Genomic DNA, 19156 nt, shown 5'->3' with positions numbered 1-19156 from the left:
AGAACAAAAATGTTCTTTAAAAACATCAGATCATGTCATTTTCCTAATTAAGATCTGCCAAAGACCCCCAAACCTTTTCCTGTGGCTTAGTAAGAACCTCATGTGATCTGACCTCTGTATACCTTTCTGACCTACCCAGGCAAACTGGCCTTTTCTCCATTCCCAAAGCACACCAATCTTTTCTCACTGTAGGGCCCTTGCACTCACTGTTCCCTCTGCTTGTAATGCTTTTCCCTCTATTTCTTTACACGACTGACTCCTTTTTGTCATGTACAGTTCCTCTTACCCCTTTCTCCATGACCACCCAATCAAAGCAACCAACTAGTCACTAACACATGACCTTATTCTACCTCTTTACACACACGTATCACTACTTGATATGTTTCTTGCTTATCTCCTCCCTAACTAGAACATAAAGTCCATGAAAGCAGAGTCCTGTTTTGTTCACCACTGTTCCCTTTGGCCTTAAAACAGTTCCTATCACTAAGAGATAACTTTTTTTTCTTTTGATGTGAAAGCAAAGTGGTTTCAATATAATGTGTAAAATGCCTCAGAAGCCCTGTGGAGGGAAAGATTGATTTTGCCTGGCAAATTGGAAAGGTTATCACTGAGGAGATGACATTTAAGGCTAAATCTTAACCATGTTCACTAAGCAGAATAGGGTCTGTGGGTAAAGGGCACGGAGAGCGTGTCTTGACAGAGGAAATGGTGTGAAAAGAGGGGCAACAAGGGCCTGGTATATTCAAGACTAGCAAGTAACTCAGTGACGGTACTATGAAAAGCTGAGGTGTGAAATAAAGGGGGCAGGTGGATGAAGGCCAGCATATAAAATGCCTTATTATACCACGCTGAAGAGCTCAGATTTTATACTAGAGCCCACAAAAACCACAGAATATTTTTGAGCACAGAAAAGGCATGATTTAAGTTTCAGAACTAAAATTCTGACATCAATGTGCAAGAATGTGGAAATACCAAATTCCTGGAGTCGCTAATGACAAATCAAAACAAGACAAAGAGCAGCATAAATATCCACCCAATCTGTTTGAGTGGTTTCTATTAGTCTGTCAACATAATTGTTAATTTCTGCATAATATTTACATAAAATTTGTCATTTTTCAACTTAGTCATGTAAATAAAATTTTAATGTATGTTTAATATTTTCTTGACTACTACACATACCTGGGTAATAAACTTTTTTCCCATCAGTCTTGTATACAACCATTGTGATAAATTCTCGATTATTTGCAAAATCATCCTAAAATCACAAAGAATCCAATGTGGTTAGAAAAGTGAGCTCCAAATGCTCTTTATTTAATGTTTAAAAAAATCCTCTAATTTTAAGAGTATTTTTTCCCAGCTATTTATTGCTATAAAAACATTGTTTTTCTGAATTAAATTGTCATTTCAATAGATGACCAAACTGTATGAAGTAATACATTAAATAAAATTCTGAAACTATTGAGATTATGGTTAGCTTTTATAAAATCAAGACTAATGACTTAACATTTCCAAATTCTCTTCAGGATATTTTAAGTTCTAAAGTATATATAATCAATCCCCAAACTTTCACTAAAACACATAAACTCCCTCACATTTCTCTTTAGAGATTACTTTTGAACAATATTTTAAGTGTATGATTATAAATCCTGGAGGAAAATATACATTTGTCTGAGAAAACACTATTTTCCGAGTACCTATATAAATTAAACAGGTTGGTGATCAAATCAAATGTTTCACAATGGTCTAACTGTATTAAAAAAAATTTCTGTACAGGATATCATTAGAAGGTTATCAGTACCTTGTCTGTTATGTGTCTACTAAGCAAAACCCAAACTGCAGCGCCCCCTTGTGGACACTGAACCTCCAGTTTGTACTGGGGGTTGTTGGCCAGGCTATAGGCATCTTTCACAGGTCCTTGCTTAGCATCCCAAGTACTAAAAGATAAAGTCAACAAAGAAGAAGATGGTAATTAAATTTCTTATAGAGTTAAAATATAACACTATTTTAAAAAGTGTTTTACTTCAACTACAATTAAACTATCAGATTTTTTTGGTTTGGTTTTATTGTTCTTAAAATTTTTGGCATCACCAAGTAGAAAGAAAACTATTATAAGACAGTAACCATGACAAAAAGAGGGAATATTAGTCTTCCTAAATTAGCCATTACAGTTTAAAAAGAAAAAAGTGGAGAACACTATAAACTATGCTCTGAAATGCAAAAAGTTACCTGTGAATACATGTTGATTCTTTAAAAAGACCAGGATTCCAACTCAAATAAATCACATCATAATACTGGCAGAGATCATCCCAGGAAATCCAAAATATTCCTAAAAATTAATATTTTTGTTACTCTAAAAAAATACTTGATGATAAATGACTTAAATACATTTCATCTTATTAAAACATTTTATTTGAAGACATACGGTATTAAAATTTAAAAGATTTATTTACCATTGTCTATTTTCTGAGCTGTTCGGGGATCAAAGTTTAAATACTTTTGCAGCTCTGGAGTCCAGTTTTTTACATCATTTTCACTGTATCTTCCTTTCCAACGTAAATGACTCCAAGGATTTTTCAATTGGATAAATCGCAGCCCCTGTTATCAAAAACAGGAGAAAACATTAAGTTGCCAAAAAAATTTTATTAGTTACACCATTCTATTATTAGAGAGGATGACTTTTGAGTACCTATCAATTTTCTTCCCTTCAAATCAACCTGAAATACTTTAACACTTTTCACCAAGTCGTATGTCTGATCAAAAACTGTATATGGCTATCTACTCCCTAGAGCTATGCTGTCCAACAGAGTAGTCACTAACCACATATAGTTAAATTAAAATTAAATAAAATTTAAAAGTCAGCTCCTTAGACCCACTAGTCACATTTATTTAAACATTTTTTTTTTTAAATTTTTAACATTAGCCGCATTTGGAGTGTTCAATGATCACTTAGCTAATAGCTAATGCACTGGACAGCACAGATACAAAATGTTTCCATCATCACAGGAAGTTCTCTTATTGCTGCCTTAGAGCATCAAGTATTCACTGTCTTTTCAAACCTCACTCTATTCTGGCCCCTCTTTATATTTTCAGTACTCACATCCCATATATCTCTGGCTATAATCTAGGCTTTCATAATCTCATAAAATCTGTATTCAATTTTGCTTCTAAAAGCATTTGTTCATGATGTTCCCTTTTCCTGGAAGGCCCTCTTTGATCCCTTTTAGCTATCCTTTCTTCTCTCAGTAACATCAACACAGATCACTTGGGTCTTAGTGGGTAGCTCAGCTCCACCACCACTACTGCCATTTCCCACATCACACCAACTTAGGGGCACACACCTGGCCCTCTGCTTCAACTACTAGCTTCTGAGCAAGCCACCTGAAGGCCCAAGAACTGGCCCCTCAGGACGCACGAGCACTGCTGCCAGTGTGAAGTTGCTCTGGCACCATCAGTCTTGGAAAAAATAAAAAAATTCAACTCAGGATATGAATGAGAAATTTACCAAGGAGATAGATACCATGAAAAAAAAACAAAAACAAAAAACCAGAAATTCTGGAGCTGAAAAATTAATTGAAGGAAATACAAAATCACATTCGAAAGCTTCAAGAATAGACTAGATTGAACAGAAGCAGAACTTGAAAACATTTCTGCTTTGTCTGACTGGATTACACGTCAAAATCTAGTCAGAAAAAAATAAGAATTAAAAAAATGAACAGGCCGGGCGCAGTGGCTCACGCTTGTAATCCTAGCACTCTGGGAGGCCGAGGCGGGCGGATTGCTCAAGGTCAGGAGTTCAAAACCAGCCTGAGTGAGACCCCGTCTCTACTATAAAAATAGAAAGAAATCAATTGGCCAACTAATATATATATATATATAAAAAAAAAAATTAGCCGGGCATGGTGGCTCGTGCCTGTAGTCCCAGCAACTCGGGAGGCTGAGGCAGTAGGATTGCTTGAGCCCAGGAGTTTGAGGTTGCTGTGAGCTAGGCTGACGCCACGGCACTCACACTAGCCTAGGCAAGAAAGCGAGACTCTGTCTCAAAAAAAAAAAAAAAAAAAAAAATGAACAAAGCATTTGAAAGCGACTACAATTATGAATGTAGACTACATTTATGAAAGCGACTACATAAAGCGACTAAATTTATGAATTACTGGTATTCCCTGAGGGTTGAGAAAGACCAAAAAGTTTAGAAAACCTATTTAAGGAAATAATTGAAGAAAACATCCCAGAACTATGAAGAGAGTTAGACATTCAGATACAAAAGGCTCAATAAGCTCCTGGCAAAACACTGCAAAAATGACTTCACCACAGTATAATATAATCAGAATAATTAAAGTCAAAGTGAAAGAATTTTAAAATTAGCAAGAGAAAAGTATCTGAGGTTGCAGTAAGCTATGAAGACATCACTGCACTCTAGACTGGGCAATAGAGTGAAACTCTGGCTCCAAACAAACAAGCAACAACAACAACAAAAAAAAAAAGAAGAAGAAAATAAAAGTAGAAAAGATCACAAATTAATAACCTAACATTGTACCTCAAAGATCTAGAAATATAAAAGCACACCAAATACAGAGTTAGAAGAATAGAAATAACAAAGATCAGAGCAGAACTACTGTGTTTCCCTGATAAGACCTACCTGTAAAATAAGCCCTCCAGGATCTCTAAGCATTTGTGCAATATAAGCCCTACACCGAAAATAAGACCTACTGATGGGTGTGGCTATGCAGCATATCTGCACAACCCATGCATTTCGTGTGGAGCGGTAAAGAAGATGAGCAGCCCTTCTCATCTGCCCCATGAGAGCTCTATTGCTCGACATGAGAGATCGGGGCCAATGGTTCCAAAGGAAATAGAGTTGCAAGAAATTCAGGATGGAATTCAGGGTTTGGAGAGTTATGATGATGTTCCAGAAGATGACAACTTAATTATGTTTGAATAAATGTAAGATTGTTGTACCGTACTTAAGAAAATAAGCCCTAGAGTGTCTTCTTGAGGAATAATAAATATAAGACCCTGTCTTATTTCTGGGGAAACACGGTAAATGAAACAGAGCAAAAAAATACCACAAACTATCAACAAAATGAAAAGTTAGTTCTTTGAAAAGACAAATGAAATCGATAAACCGCTAACTAGACTAACCAAGGAAAGAAGAGAGCGAAAATCCAAATAAACACAATCTGAAATGAAAAGGGAGACATTACCAACTGACACTGTGCAAATACAAAAGATCATCAGACTATTATGAACTACTATATGCTCACAACCTAGAAAACCTAGAGGAAATGGATGAACTGCTGAAAACATAACAACCTCCCGAACTTTAACCAGGAAGAAACAGACCCTGAACAGACCAATAATGAGTACCAAGATTGAATAAGTCATAAAAAATCTCCCCAAAACAAAAAAGTCCAGGTCAAGATGGATTCTCAGTTGCCAAATTCTACCAGATATACAAAGAATTGGTGCCAATCCTGCTGAAACCATTCCAAAAGATAGAGAAGGAGGGAATCCTCCCTAACCCACTCTACAAAGCCAGTATCACCTTGATACGAAAGCAAAAGGTGCAACAAAAAAACAAGATCACAGAGCACTATCTCTGATGAACACAGATGCAAAATCTTCAACAAAATACTAGTAAACATGCTATATTGACTGGGTTGTTAAAAAAAAAAAAAAAGAAAAAAGAAAAAAAAAATACTAGTAAACAGAATCCAACAGCATATGAAAGGATCATTCACCATAATCAAATGAATTTTATCCCAGGGATGCAAGGATTGTTCAACAGATGCAAGTAGATAAATGTCATTGAACACATAAACTAGAATTAAAAAAAAATAAAAACAATCATTTCAATAGATACAAAAAAAGCACTTGATAAAATCCAGTATCCCCCTTCATGTTAACACTCTAAAAAAACTCAGCATAGAAGGGGACATACCTCAGAATAATAATAAAAGCCATATATGACAAATCCACAGCCAACATCATACTGAATGGGTAAAAGTTGAAAGCATTCCCCCTGAGAATGGAAACAAGAAAAGGATGCCCACTTTCACCCCTTCTGTTCAACATAGTACTGGAAGTCCTAGCCAGAGCAATCAGACAACAGAAAGAAATAAGGGGCACCCTAAATGGAAAACAGGAAGTCAAATTATCTGTTGACATTATACCAAGAAAACCTAAAGACTCTGCCAAAAGACTCTTAGATTTGATAAGTGAATTCAGCAAAGTGTCAGGATATAAAATCAATATATAAAAACCAATAGTATTTCTATATACCACCAACAACTAAGCTGAGAACTAAATCAAAAACTAAATCCCATTTGCAATAGCTGCAAAAAATAGTAATAAAATAAAATAAAATACCTAGGAATAAATTTAACCAAGGAGGTGAAAGAACTCTAAAAGGAGAACTACAAATCACTGATAAAAGAAATCACAGATGACACAAACAAAAGGAAAAATATCCCATGCTCAAGGACTGGAAGAATCAATAATTTTCTTTTTAATTTTTTTTTATAATCCTAAGTCTTTTGCAAGAAGAATCAATATTATTAAAATGACCACACTGCCCAATGCAATCTACAGATTCAGTGTAATTCCTATCCAACTACCAACATCATTTTTCACAGAATTAGACAAAAAATTATAAAATTAATATGGAACAAAAAAAAAAAAAAAAACACTTCACAGCCAAAGTAACCCTAAGCAAAAACAACAAAGCAGGAGAGGCAATGGCCTGACTTCAAATTATACTACAAGGCTGTAATAACCAAAACAGTGTGGTACTGGTATAAAAATAGACACACAGAAGAGAGGAACCACACACTTGCAGACAACTGATCTTTGACAAAGTCAACAAGAACATACACTGTGGAAAGGGCACCCTTTTTAATAAATGGTGCTGGGAAAACTGCATAGCCATATACAGAAGAATGAAACTGGATTCCTATCTCTCACCATATGAAAGAATTAACTCAAGATGGATTAAAGACTTAAATATAAGACCTGAAACAATAAAAATCTTACAAGAAAACACAGGAAAAACTCTTCTGGACACTGAAGACAAAGAATTTATGACTAAGACTCCAAAACCAAATGTAAGAAAACCAACAGACAAATGGGACTTAATTAAACTGAAAAGTTTCTGCACAACAAAAGAAATAATCAGAAGAGTAAACAGACAACCTATAGAACAGGAGAAAATATTTGCAAACTATGTGTTGACTAAGGACTAATATCCAGAATCTACAAGAAAAAAGCAAGCCCCCTGAAAAGTGGACAAATGACATGAACAGGCATTTTCAAAAGAAGGTATATAAATGGCCAATAAACATGAAAAATGTGTGCATTTGTGTTTTAGTTTTGAACAAAAAAGTTTCAAATGTAAAAAAAAATGTTTTAATAGAAAAAAGCTGATGCAGCAGTAAGGATATAAGGAAACTATTTCTGTACAGTTCTACAATGCGTTTGTATTTTCAGCTAGGTGTTATTACAAAAGAGTCAAAAAGTTAAAAAAAAAAGTGAAAAATTACACTAGGCTAAGATTCATTTATTTTTGAAGAAATTTTTTTTATAAATTTAGGGTAGCCTAAGTATATAGTACTTATAAAGTCTACAGTAATGTCCTTGACCTTCACATTCACTCACCACTCACTCACTTACTTACTTGGAAGAACAACTTCCAAGCCTGCAAGCTCCACTCATGATAAGTGCCCTATTCAAGTATAGCACTTTTATCTTTTATACTACATTTTTACTGTATCTTTTCTATGTTTAGATAACAAATATCACTGTGTTACAAGTGCCTACAGTATTTAGTACAGTAACATGATGTACAGATTTTTATCCTAGAAGTAATAGGCTATACCATAGAGCTTAGGTGTGTAGTAGGCTATGCCATTTAGGTTTTTGTAAGTATACTCTATGATGTTCACGCAATGATGAAATCACCTAAAGATGCATTTCTCAGAATGTATCCCTGTCATTAAACAATGCATGGCTGTAAATCCACGTGCCACATAAGAAAACCAGTCTAATGAACACAGAGTGGTACTCAGTTATTATTAACTGATCTCTACTACTTTCTATTGTTTCTATTACTAAGGAAGAGTCTTTCCTAAATAATCTTTGTGCTTTATAATCCATAGAATCAAATTTTCAGTTAAAAATAACTAACGAAAACCTGAGAAGTAATGAAGTCAAATATTCTCTTAGGTTATGAATTATAGAATGTCTGATTTCCTCAAGTAGTAGGTTTGACAGTTGATATCTCTGACATTTCACTTCAACACTTCCCATTTTATTTATTCTGAAGGTACATCTTCATTCTTTCAAATGCATTTTGGCTTGTGATTATCTTTCAAATATATTTTTTAGAGCAATTTTTGTGAAACCATGGATAAGTCAAAAATTCATATTATTTTAAAATATGATTCTGTTGTGGAACCAATGCAGTGTAGACAGCTCAAAATATCAAGAAAGTGTTTGGGAAATATGTGGCTAATGAATGCACAGTATGTCGATGGTTTGCAAAGTTCTGTTCTGGTGATTTTAATCTTGAAAATGAACCATGCTGGTGACCTGAGACCAAGGTGGATAATGATGAGCTTAAAGTTGTAGTGGAAGCAAATCCATCTCAATCTACGCATGAATTAGCAGCAAGGGCTGACATTACTAATCCAACAAAACTGGACCATCTGAAACAAATCGGCAAGGTAAAGAAGCTGGATAGATGAGTTCTGCATGAATTAAATGGCCATCAGAAGAGAAACTGTCTCAAAGCTTGCCTTTCTTTGCAGTCACAACATAAAGGCAAACCATTTCTACACTGTATTGTTACGTGTGATGAAAAATGGATTATTTTTGATAACCCCAAGTGAGCAGCACAATGGTTGCATAAAGTGCCAAAACACAGTCTAAAACCGAATATTCATCCAAAAAAGCTAATGGTGTCTGCTTGGTGGTCCAGCACTGGCATTATCCACTACAGCTTCATGAAACATGGTCAATTGATTACAGTAGATGTCTACTGCAACCTATTTGACAAAATGATGAGGCTGCTTGTGATTAAGCAGCCAAAATTGGTCAGTAGAGACAGGCCAATCCTCTTGCAAGACTACATGTCACAAAAAACAATGCTGCCCAAACTACAGAAGCTAGACTTGGAAACTGTCATCTGTTGTATGACTGTCATCTTGAAACTTGTCATCTGTTGTACCAGACCTTGCACCAACTGACTACCACTTCTTCCAAGCTTTGGAACACTTCTTGCAAGGAAAAATATTTGATTTTCAACAAGCTGTGGAAAACATCTTTCATGATTTCATTGCCACTTACTCTCTAGGCTTTGCTGCTGGCCTAAGCAAGCTACCATTAAGATGGCCAAACTGTGTTAATAATTTAGGCACATACTTTGATTAATTGTACTGCTTCTTATTAGAGATATAATCAACTAAACTTTTGATTTAAAATCGGACATTTCATATTTAATGACCGAATAACATCTGAGCCCAGGTATTGCAAAGAAAGGGTCTGAAAGGCCTGATAGTATGCAAGGGCTTAAAGAGAAATACTTGCTCACACAAACCCAATAATTTGCAGATGTCTTATACCTAGCTACTTTCCTGTATTTCCCCCTTTCACAAATATTATGCAGTGTCTACTATGCCCTAGAGCTTAACACTGTGTGACTGACCTCAGTACTAACATGTAGCCTAGAACCTTGAGGGCTGTGTATTCACCTCAAAACTGCTATTTATAGAAAAGAAAAAGAGATGAACAGCACTTCTATTCTGTAATAAATATCTGTGCAATCACTATGATTTCATTTTCCACTTTTTAAGTTCATAATCTCCAATGGTAGAGGTCAGGTTGTTTAATGCAATAGGTAGATGGCTTAAAAACTCCACCTAAACCTTGATTTGTCAGTATTCAAAAGTCTGATAAATCATTTACAATCCTTGCAATGTCTAATCAAACAAGAAAAATAAGAGAAAAAGATTGAAGGCAAAACCTTGAACTCTCTAATATCCAAAACAGCATATGCATGTGTGGGAACCAAACCCCACTTCTCGCCTTCAGCTTCAGTCATCATTCCAGTTGATGCAGTGATGAGGACATCCCCTTTGTGAAATCTGGAATAACCCCAAAAGACAACTAATTAAAGGAAAACACATTTTTAATCTCACATCACACCACCTTATCTTTTATTCTAATCATTTACATGAAAATTTCTATAAATTTAATTTTTTTTCTAAAATGGGCTATTCCTAAGATCCCTGAAGAGCTTTCAACAAGTACATTTCTGCTGGGCATAGTGGCTCACAACTGTAATCCTAGCACTTTGGGAAGCTTAGGAAGGAGGACTGTGTAAGGCCAGGATTTTGAGACTAGCCTAGGCAACATGGTGAGATCCCCATCTCAACAAAAAATAAAAAAAATTGTCCAGATGTGGTGGTGCATGCCTGTAACCCTAGCTACTTGGGAGCCTGAGTTAGGAAGATCCTTTAAGCCAAGGAGTTGGAGGTTATAATGAGCTATGACCGCACTCCAACTGTACTCCAGACTGGGTAACAAAGCAAGACCTGTCTTGAAAAAAAAAAAAGAAAAAAAAAAGTACATTTCTAAGTCGCAGCATATCAGATATACTATCACATTCCTGGCTTCTTTTCTTCCCTCCAGTTTTAGACTATTTAATTCTCAGGTAGAAATCTATCAACGAAGGAAAGCAAATGCTAAATTTTCACATGGATTACAAATAAGCATAAAGATGTGAAATACCAAATGCATTTCCCAAAAAGGAACATCATTTTATGTAGCAAATCAGAGCTTTTTAGTTTTGCTACTGAATGTGTGTATTATTTAAACAATTTTCCAGTCCCTATGTATGGATTATCCATTTAAGGCTTAAATTCTGAGACTTCTCTTTTCCCACCTTTCCTCAAATTGGTAAGTAATTAGTAAGTACAAAATACTTTTTTCGCTGGGCGTGGTGGCTCGCGCCTGTAATCCTAGCACACTGGGAGGCCGAGGCGGGCGGATTGCTCGAGGTCAGGAGTTCGAAACTAGCCTGAGCAAGAGCGAGACCCCATCTCTACTATAAACAGAAAGAAATTAATTGGCCAACTAATATATATAGAAAAAAAAACTAGCCAGGCATGGTGGCACATGCCTGTAGTCCCAGCTACTCGGGAGGCTGAGGCAGGAGGATCACTTGAGCCCAGGAGATTGAGGTTGCTGTGAGCTAAACTGACGCCACGGCACTTACTCTAGCCTGAGCAACAAAGTGAGACTCTGTATGAAAAAAAAAAAAAAAAAATTTTATTTTACGTCTTCCAGATTAAAATATTTTGGATTATCTACCATTTGGATTAACCATAACCATCAATGGGGATAACTGAGGACTGATGGTAGTAAGTACATAAAGTGAATTCTATTTTAAAAACAACTGCCCTCATAACAACTAAAAATGACAGCTTCTGCAATCTCTATTCTAAATAAGGCATGATGTTTTCAAATGGCCTCTTTTAACCATAAAAGAAAGAAAGGAAAAAGAAATGTTTACCTTTGATAAAGCATTCTGAAAGAATTATCCTTACTGAAAGTTTGGCTATCTGAATGCATAGCAATCCTTTCCGGTATCCATCCAGTCAGTGCATGAAGATCAATATTCTGCAGCATAAACACGTCAGACTGTCAACATCATATTTAAGATCTTAAATAAATCCCCAGGGCAGCTATTAAATCTCACTGATTTGGTACAATGATTTAGGTAGCAATAAATCAGAAGGTAGTTGTTTTCAGTCAGTAATAAATTTCTTCTTTAACTCGAATTCTTAACTGGATTTAAACACACATGTTTTTTCTTTATAACCTTTGCTACTTTTTCCAAATACAAGAGAATTGCTTTACCGGTGAATATGATAAGAACTCAAAACGTGTAACAGAAAAAACTGCTTTGATAATGACAGTCACTCACTCACCATTTAGTGAGTTCTTACAATATAATAGTCACTTCTAATATTTCACATACATTCCCATTCTTTCTAAGCTATACTGGGTAAATTAACATGCAAGGGATTACAAAACTAAACTAAAAGTATTTGAAGGATACAGCAACTCAAAGTGCAGGCTGGCAAGAAAGAAACTGTAACAGGATAGTTACATTTAACAGAGTTAAATACATCCTATTGCATTTAACCATGACCTACACATTCTTTGCCTAGCATTAAAAAGAACCTGAAGCCTGAAGGAGGCCTGGTATTAAGCAGGGAAACTAACCAGTTAAGAATGATGGGTACTTTGCATACATTACTTCATCTTTACAACTCTGAGAGGTGAATATTATCCATATACTACAGACATGCAAAGAGGCCAAAACAGGTTAAATACCTTTTTTAACAGGCTGGTTAGTGTCAAAATTTAGTCATGCCAATCTGACAAATATCTGGCTTAAGTCTACTAGTTTACCTCATGTAATTAAAGGACACTGACACACATCTCCATTTTACAGGTTAAATTGTGTTAAAGTTAAACCTGAATTTACAAATTAAAATATACCTAAGGATGAAAATATGACATATCCATTTGATCTGAATAGGCTGCTCTGGAAAGGTATACTGTTATTTAATTGGTTCTGTAACCCAAAATAACTGTAGACAGACATTTTAGGCTTTCCTGGATATGAAATTATACAGTGTACTATCCTTATACAAGAAAATATGTATTCCCATAATAAGGGATCAACATTTTTCAGGAGTTGATAACCTGTTTTTTTCTAAAAGTAAAAACAACATAAAGAATTTTTCAGGCCAGGCACGGTGGCTCATGCCTGTAATCCTAGCACTCTGGGAGGCCGAGGCGGGCGGATTGCTCAAAGTCAGGAGTTCGAAACCAGCCTGAGCAAGAGCGAGACCCTGTCTCTACTAAAAATAGAAAGAAATTAATTGGCCAACTAAAAATATATATAGAAAAAATTATCTGGGCATGGTGGCGTATGCCTGTTGTCCCAGCTACTTGGAAGGCTGAGGCAGAAGGATTCCTTAAGCCCAGGAGTTTGAGGTTCTTGTGAGCTACTCCAGCCAGAGCAAAAAGTGAGATTCTATCTCAAAAAAAAAAAAAAAAGAATTTTTCAAATTTAAAATAATCGTATTAAATAGTATAAGTCTGGATCATCCTATCTATTACTTACTGAGTTAGATCCTGGAAAATCATATCCTCCCATGACTTTCATGTATGCTTTTTCTATGAGAGAAACCCATAATTCACTTTTGTTGTTGGAATAAGAACAAAGCAATTCTCCCTTATGATCAACAGGTAACTGGTCATCAATTATTACCTGGAGAGAGAACATAAAGATGGCATAAAATACCTTAAAATCCTTTCTATCAAGGAAAAACAACATCTTTCATACTGATAAAATAAAAAGCACAGTATGTCTATTAGTAAGGTAATGGCAAGTTCATGTTTTCAGAATCAGACCAATTATAAAATACTGATTATTTTCATATGATATCTTTAATCTTACAAGCTAATCTCACTGTCAGGTGATAAGCTTGAACCAATTGGTTAAATGTCATTTAACTACCACCAAAATAACAAGCTGGGTATCACAAATCATAAAAATTCAAAATTCAAAATGCTCCAAAATCCAAAACTTCTTGAGAGCCAATATGATACTCAAAGAAAATGTTTACTGGAACATTCTTGATCTTTGAATCAGGGATGCTCAACCTGCATGTATTCTGCAAACATTACAAAATTCAAAACACTTCTGGACCGAAGCATTTTGGATAAAGGATACTCAACATGTATGAGATTCTATAGTAGAAATGAATATTATATTTAAAATAATTACAAAAGCATCTCACTATTAAGGTAAACAAGCATATTATTTGCTGTCATTCTAAGCCAAACCTGCAAAAAAGACTCATGTATAGTTGTAAAAGTAAAAAATTATGGCTAATAATATATTTAAATAATAGAGGAAATAATCACCACAAAGATATAGTTTCTAATTCATATGAAAGAGTGATTTGGGAGAAATGGGATTAAGAAGAATTTTGGAGGCCAGGCGTGGTGGTTCACACCTGTAATACTGGCATTCTATGATGCACAGGCAGAAGGATTGCTTGAGGTCAGGAGTTCCAGACCAACCTGAGCAAGAGCGAGACCCTGTCTCTGCAAAAAACAGGAAAATTAGCTAGGCATGGTGGCATGTGCCTGCAGTCCTAGCTACTTGGGAGGCTGAGGCAGGCATATCACTTGAGCCCAGGAGTTTGAGGTTGCAGTGAGCTATGATGATGCCACTGCGCTCTACACCTAGTGACAGAGTGAGACCCTGTCTCAAAAAAAAAAAAAAAAAAAGAATTCTGATTTAACACTAATAGGAAGATTATACAACTGTGTTTTAAGATTCTTTCAATAAGAGGTTAAGAATTAGAGTTCATTATAGAGTACACTTGCATAAAAAAGATAAAAGAATTATAGTTCAGAAAAAACATTTTCAATAATTTTGTTTAGTCTTTAAGTAATCAGTTTAAATACTCAAAGGGTATTCCAGACAAGGCCACTGGCACACCAGGAAACTTGTTGGAAATGCAAATTCTGTCCCATCCCAATCCTACAGAATCAGAAACTCTGGGCATGAGCAGAGTTTGTTTTAATAAGCCCTCCAGGTGATTCTATATACACTAAAATTGAGTATAGTTGTCCCTTGGCATACACAAGGGATTGGTTCTAGAACCCTCTACATACCAAAATCTGAGCATACTCAAGTCCCACAGTTGGCCCTGTGAAACCTGTACACATTATGAAAAGTTAGCCCTCAGTATACATGAGTTTCACATCCTGTGAACTGATGTTGGTTGAAGAAAAATCCATGTGTATGAGTGGACCCGTGCAGTTCAAACTTGTGTTGTTCAAGGGTCAACTGTATTATTGAGCTATAGAGCAATGATTTTCAGACTGCAATCACCAGGGCAGCTCTTTAAAATGCAGATTCTGATCCAGTAGGTCTGGGGTAAGGCATGAAATTCTGCAGTTCTAACAAGCTCCTGGGTGATGCTGACATTGATGCATGGATCTGGGATTAGATAGGTGCCAGAGAATCCTAATAACACAAGGCCCTCATAACAGAGTTCAGAATCCTTAAAGAAATTAAAGTAGTATAACTTAAAATTATGCATATATTTTGCAAAGAAAACAATTTTACAGGCTTCTTACATCTCAAGTTATGACTACATATAAATTCTTCTGACCTAACAGATTTAGTGTCTGATTTCCTTTTAATCAAAAAAGGTAACTAATAATTTTCAGATTAAAATTTATTTTAAGCATTAATAATCCTAGTTCAATGATACTTATTAAAACTTTGTATAAATTTTCTCAAAATCATTTTATTTATTTTTTTTTTTTTCTTTATTTTTTTTTTTTCTCCTGGACAGGTAGTCAGTAACAAAATCATTTTAAAAACAACTTTATACTTGTCTTGTTTTTATTTTTAATCTACAATGTTACTGATAGTAATACATACTAGAGACTCAAATTCAACTAAACTGACTTTAAAAATGTTTATATAGATAACGTTTCTTAATGATTCCACTCAAGAGTCAAAGGTGGGGAAGGCAGAGAGAGAAGGGGTAGGGGGTGGGAAGAGATATTATTCACCTTTCTTGGCACACCATTGAGGTGAAGTTTTACCATATATTTTCCACATGGATTGTACTCTGGTTCACCATCCTTATTCTGAGGGTAAATTATGCTTTTGTAAGGAAAATAAATATTAAAATACTGACATTAGTATTTAATATCAACTACTATACAAGATATTTCATTTAGACATATGCTACTCTCTTGGCAATTTCATAAAAATAAGCAGGAGAATATTTTCCTTTAATAGGCCTAGAAAAAGAATTTTATCCCAGTCTGTGATTTACTATAAATACTTAAGTATCTTGTATTAAGGCATAAATTTCACAACATTCTGAAAAGTGCTCAATTTTTAATTACACACTTTAATAAATCATTAAGTGGATATATTTTAAGCCAGTTAAAATAATCTTTTACCACTGACCATAAGAAGTAAAGAGAAGACCACTTTAAGGCACAACTTCAAGGCACAACTTAGTTGTGCCTAATCACAACTAAGGCAATAAGGTGCAACTCTGAAATAAGGTTACATAAAATTACATAAGATACTTGTGACAACTATCAGTATCAATTTTCTTTTAAATAAATTTAGACCAAATCAAACATACTGCAAATTATTTACTTATATGGCAAATAGCGGAAACTAAGGACTGAATCTAATTCACCTTTGTACTCTCAAAGGAGTTAACACAAAAGCCACTCAGGACAAGTTGAGCAAAAAAATTATAGTGCTTAATAATTTTTACAATGAATGATTTTAAGCTATTTTTTTAAAAAACTGAAAGAAGTAGTATCTCAGAAACATTTCAGTATGTTCTAAAGCAGTTCTAGCCAACAGAGATTATGCCATTTTATATTTTCCAGTAGCCACATTAAAAGGTAAAACCAATTTTAATAATTTAATTTAATCTAATATATCCAAAATATGATTTCAACATATAACCAATACAAAAAAGTGAGATAGTCTGCAATTTTACATTTTTTTGGTGCTAAATTTTCAAAATCTCATGTAACATTTTACACTTGTAGCCCAACTCAATTCAGAATAACTCACTTCAAGTGCTCAATTGCCACATGTAGCTAGTGGCTACCTTATTATATATATCAAGTATTATCAATATGATATGATTTTACTTTGACCAATTTCATTTATGTCAAAACATATTAATAATTCCACATACATTAACTACATGTGTATCTATGTTCTTAGACTGTTTTAGCATATTTTTCCACATTCATAAATCATCAGCTTAACCTCTACAGAAGGGTCATAATTTTCTGAGTGATATGCCCTCTCCACTTTCTACACAAATAAGGCCTAAGTTTTTAATTTCTAGTTAAGAGACAATTATATGAAGAGTTAAAGGGAGAAATATAAAATTTTACCTGGTAATCAACTTCTTATTAAATCGTCTTTCATAAGCTGCACTAATAGCCAATGATGCCACAAAGGAACAATCCGATACTATTGTCTATTAATAAGAATAATTTATTAACATGTTCATTTATTCAATTTCAACACTATCACAATATTTAAGCATTGCATCAAACACCTGACTTTGTATACTAAAATCTTGATTGTTATTTGAGTAGGAAAATAACAGAAATGCCATACTGCTGACTCATATTTTATTAAAACAAATCCTAGAAAAATTGAATAATGTATTTCAGTGAAGTTTAGAATATTTAAATAAATGTTTTTCTATCTTTTATATCTCTTATCAAAGGTGAAATTCAGATACTCAAGTTTATCATCTACAACCACCTAAAGATAAATGGGGTCTACATAAAAATCTATACTTGCTCAAAACAGTTATTCATATTTATATTATTTCAGTATGCTTCAGTCAAACTGTGCAGAGTAAATAATTTTTCCAATTATAGTCATGCATCTGAATAAAAAATAAAAATCTAAGAAAACACCCAATCTATACTCAAATTACTTTACAATGCTAACTTTCATATAAAATTATAAAAAATAAATGTTTACCTGCTTTATGCTAAAACTAGACACAGTATATATCATTGTAGGATTGTTGGTGAGGTCTTCTGGTCGTACCCATTTGGAAAATGTAGTTTTTTGTTTAGGTGATAATGGTAGCTTGCCCCATCTATCACTGAAGTAATGATAAAAATTAAAACAATAAAATTAATCTTAAAAGATGATTCAAAGTCAAAACTGAATTGCTTAGAGATTTTTTTTTTGGTATAGTGATATTAGCTATACTTATGTTATCCTAAAATAATCCACCAATCAAATATGGCTCTTTACACTTAAATCCAGTCAACCTGATCATTTCCCCCAACTAAAAGACATACATAAATCATTGAATCAGAAGAACAATCTAAATTCATTGTATTTATATTTTCTTTAATAATTTAAAAGATTAATTTAAGATAGTTATGCTGAAATTCATGATAGAAATTCATGAATAAAATGGAGCCATTGACAATAGTACGAGCTGATTCATTCAAAAGGACCTAGGGCCGGGTGTGGTGGCTCACGCCTATAATCCTAGCACTCTGGGAGGCCAAGGCGGGCGGATTGCTTGAGGTCAGGAGTTCGAAACCAGCCTGAGCAAGACCCAGTCTCTACTAAAAATAGAAAGAAATTAATTGACCAACTAAAAAATATATATACAAAATATTAGCCAGGCATGGTGGTGCATGCCTGTAGTCCCAGCTACTTGGGAGGCTGAGGCAGGAGGATCACTTGAGCCAGGAGACTGAGGTTGCTGTGAGCTAGGCTGATGCCACGGCACTCACTCTAGCCTGGGCAACAAAGTGAGACTCTGTCTCAAAAAAAAAAACAAAACCCAAAAGGACCTAGGAAGCTATGTTGGCTCTTAACAAATTCCTCTCTACAAGGCTAATAATGAGTAACTAATTTACTAAATACTAACCATGTGCCAGGTATCATGCTGAAGTGCTTTACACACATTATCCATTTAGTCCTCAAAACAACTCTCTTAACAACAAATATTTTTTAGAAAACGCTTAAAGTGATTAAGTAACTTATCAAGGTCATATAGCTAAGTAGTAGCAGAACTGGCATTTGAATCCTGGTTTCTGGTCCCAAACCCACCATTCTCATCCATTACCCTCTACTCACTGTGTGTTGTAACATATCTCAAAAATTGATGTAGAGCACCAAATAAACATCTACCTTTCTCCAAACCTTTTCTAGAGTAAGTGCAACAAATCTTTGGATTTCAAAGATTTTTGGATAATATAAGGTATATGATACACAAACTAAAACAAATGTAACAATCTTTTTTCAAAGAATGCTGATAGATATTAGGGGAAAGAGACTCTGTAGTCAGGTGATCTGTAAACTCCTGGATAAAGTACTGCTTTTTTTCACTGCAGGACACTTCTAGACTTTTAATAAGCCAACATTTATTGTAAATCTCTTAAAGCAGAATATAGCATACAAAACTTCTTTGCTCATCTTACAGAACCACTAGTGTTCCAGGTAAAATTTTTGGTACTGTAAATAGAAGTA

At 34.6% G+C, this 19156-nt stretch overlaps 1 protein-coding gene across 3 annotated transcripts in view; it reads right to left on the bottom strand.

Annotated features, from left to right (window-relative positions):
- CAPN7 (calpain 7) overlaps positions 1–19156 on the bottom strand; it is a 46533-nt gene that overhangs the window by 7936 nt on the left and 19441 nt on the right. For 2 of the 3 annotated variants that reach the window (XM_076005409.1, XM_076005413.1), the window contains exons 7-16: positions 17642–17768; positions 17038–17123; positions 15670–15763; positions 13193–13339; positions 11567–11673; positions 10016–10136; positions 2451–2595; positions 2227–2326; positions 1799–1934; positions 1180–1255 (exon numbers count right to left, since the gene is read on the bottom strand). In XM_076005409.1, coding sequence (XP_075861524.1) covers positions 1180–1255; positions 1799–1934; positions 2227–2326; positions 2451–2595; positions 10016–10136; positions 11567–11673; positions 13193–13339; positions 15670–15763; positions 17038–17123; positions 17642–17768 — 1139 coding nt within the window. The remainder of the gene's footprint in view (positions 1–1179; positions 1256–1798; positions 1935–2226; positions 2327–2450; positions 2596–10015; positions 10137–11566; positions 11674–13192; positions 13340–15669; positions 15764–17037; positions 17124–17641; positions 17769–19156) is intronic. The other variant, XM_076005417.1, reaches the window with a different exon arrangement.

This window comes from Microcebus murinus, chromosome 1 (assembly GCF_040939455.1).
Source record: "Microcebus murinus isolate Inina chromosome 1, M.murinus_Inina_mat1.0, whole genome shotgun sequence".
NCBI lineage: Eukaryota > Metazoa > Chordata > Mammalia > Primates > Cheirogaleidae > Microcebus > Microcebus murinus.
Note: the sequence above shows the minus strand (reverse complement) of the source record. Positions and strands in the feature narration are given on the sequence as shown.